General features: G+C 42.1%; 1 protein-coding gene across 1 annotated transcript; it reads left to right on the top strand.

Moving 5' to 3' along the window:
• The first annotated feature begins 451 nt into the window (after positions 1-451).
• On the top strand, positions 452-2,207 carry LOC113763539 (receptor-like protein 51). The gene has a single exon (XM_027307373.1). The coding sequence runs from the start codon at positions 523-525 to the stop codon at positions 1,954-1,956; it is 1,434 nt and encodes a 477-aa protein (XP_027163174.1). The 5' UTR covers positions 452-522; the 3' UTR covers positions 1,957-2,207.
• The last annotated feature ends 361 nt before the right edge of the window (positions 2,208-2,568 follow it).

The following is a 2,568-nucleotide window of genomic DNA, read 5'->3' as shown; positions in this document are numbered from 1 at the left end:
GCAACAAATTATAGGCCCGACAGGAGTTCAAACATCTGCATTTGTAATAAAGTATAATAAAATTTAAAGATTGTACAGTAATGTACCACTTTGATTGATCTAGAGGTGAGATTCTATTCCTCAAGCTCTCTTGGTCCAATTGAATCCTTCCTTGGTGGAAGACGTAGAAGTTGACGATCGATTGGAAAAAAAAAACAAAAGAGGTTGTGTCTGCAGGATTAGAACAAAAACATACTATTCAAAACGAAAACGAAAACGAAACGGATATGCCCCACACCACAGGCCACGGCCTCCTTGTCTGTCCCTCTCTTTCCAGTGCAAGTTTTGTAATTACGTGCAAATCCAAGGCTGTATAAAGAGTCATCACAACTGTCACCCCATCCACCGAATGCGAATATAATGATTCTAATCTCTCCTCACTTCTCAGTACACTCACTTTCCAGCACTTCACTTGACCCTCCTCACTCTTCACTGCCATTACACAATCTTCTCCAACACATTCTTCCAAGAAAACACAAAAAAATGGCATCATCAGATGCTCCACCGTTCTTCATCCTTGGCCCCCTCATCTTCTTCCTCCTCCTCCAGTTTTCCTCCATCGCTCTCTCCGCCTCCCTCCACCCTCCCGCCACCATCTCGCCCACTAAAGCTCCTACTGCACCCAGCCCTTCCACTTCCCTCCACCCTCCCACCACCATCTCTCCAACTAAAGCTCCCACTGCACCCCGCCCTTCCACCTCCCCAACCCCAGCATCCTCCCCAACCCCAGCAAAACCCACACCTTCCACTCCAACTCCCACCTCCGCCTCTTTACTGGACCCAAAACAAGTAAGAGCCCTCCAATCCCTCAACATCCCAACTGGCAAAAACCCCTGTTCTCCCCTCCACAACTCCACCATGATTTGCGATTCCTCCAAGCCCTTTAGGCACCTCGTTTCTCTCACCTTAGCCAATTGCTCAGATGATGTTGCTCTGTCTCTTACAGCTCTGAAAACCCTCTCAACTTTAACTTCTTTTAAGTTTATTGACTGCCCCATTTCTCCCATTCGCTTCCCCTCTGAGCTCACCTCAAATCTTCACTCTTTCACATGCATCAATAGCCTCAAGAAACTCACTGGAGTTTGGCTAAGTAGGTTACTAAATGTAACTGATTTAACTGTTTCCCATGTGACTGTTATTGCTAGTGGCCCTGCTATAATCCTTGGCAGCATGAAAAACTTGCGTTCTGTTACAATTTCACGCACAAATCTCACTGGATTTCTCCCAAAACATTGGCATCCGAATCTCACGCATTTAGATTTGTCTGGCAATCAGCTAAACGGGAAAATACCCTCTTCCTTAAATGTTATGGAGAATCTTTTGGTCCTGAATTTGTCATCCAATTCGCTTGATGGAGAAATCCCTCCTGGTATTGGGGACTTGACTTCGCTGCAGAATCTGTCGTTGGCCTCAAATTCACTATCAGGGTCGATCCCGGATTCGATAGCAGCAATGCCGGACTTGGTCCATCTTGATCTGGGGTCTAACCAGCTAAATGGAACAGTTCCCAAGTTCGTTTCCGACCTGAAGAAGTTGAAGTACTTGAATCTTGAAAATAACAGTTTTCATGGGGTTTTGCCTTTTAATGCTTCTTTCCTGAAGAAATTGGAGGTTTTCAAGATTGGTAGCAATGATAATTTATGTTATAATCATTCAAGTTTTGCTGTGAAAGTGAAGATGGGGATTGCTCCTTGTGATAAACATGGATTGCCTATGTCCCCTCCTCCAGCTAAGGATTCATCTCTAGAAAGTTCAAGTGATAGCTCTGATGATAATGACAATAGTGGTGATAATGCCAGCCCCAACCGGGACCATCATGGTGGCACTAGTAAGGTTGTTCTTGGTGTTGCAATTGGGCTATCTTCAATTGTATTCTTGATTATCTTCTTGGTTTTATTGTCAAAATGTTGTAAATGAGAGTAAGCAGTTTAAATGGTTCATTTTAGATTAGGGAAAAGTTTGCTAATTATTGGAGGTGGGATTTGTTTAATTTACCATATAGTTACATTCACAAAGAGAGAAAGATCTAATTTTGTGTATGGCGATTCCCTTTACAACTTTTATCGCAGCAGAAAGCTCTAGTTTTGTGCTTTCTATTGAGCCATGGTTGATTTTGGGGTGTGAGATAATGATCAAAAGACAAAAGTGCACGATTCTTTATTTCTTAATGGCTGTTTTCTTGAAGTGTGAGGTTTTGCCTTTTGAAAATTTTCCATAATATCAGCCTCATGGTCATGTCTTTTCAGCATTGTTTTTACAGAAATGTTATGCTTATGAAGTGCTTTTGTGGAGTAATATACATCCTAAATGCATCTGATTGTGTAAAACTATGGACATGGAAACCCCTTGAACAATTGTTTCAATTGGTTAACAAGGATGCTCTTTTTGTATAGCTTATATTCTATTCTTGATGTCAGGGAAACCATCAAAGGTGTAACTTTGCTTTCGCTGATATGCTTTCACCCATTTCTTCTGTTCTACTTACTATTATAGTCCACTTCTTTTACACAGGAAGAGCTTTACTGCACT

This window comes from Coffea eugenioides, chromosome 2 (assembly GCF_003713205.1).
Source record: "Coffea eugenioides isolate CCC68of chromosome 2, Ceug_1.0, whole genome shotgun sequence".
NCBI classification, from domain to species: domain Eukaryota; kingdom Viridiplantae; phylum Streptophyta; class Magnoliopsida; order Gentianales; family Rubiaceae; genus Coffea; species Coffea eugenioides.
Note: the sequence above shows the minus strand (reverse complement) of the source record. Positions and strands in the feature narration are given on the sequence as shown.

Excerpts from the sequence above, each read along its gene's own strand:
- LOC113763539 (XM_027307373.1), top strand. The coding sequence starts at position 523 with ATGGCATCATCAGATGCTCCACCGTTCTTCATCCTTGGCCCCCTCATC.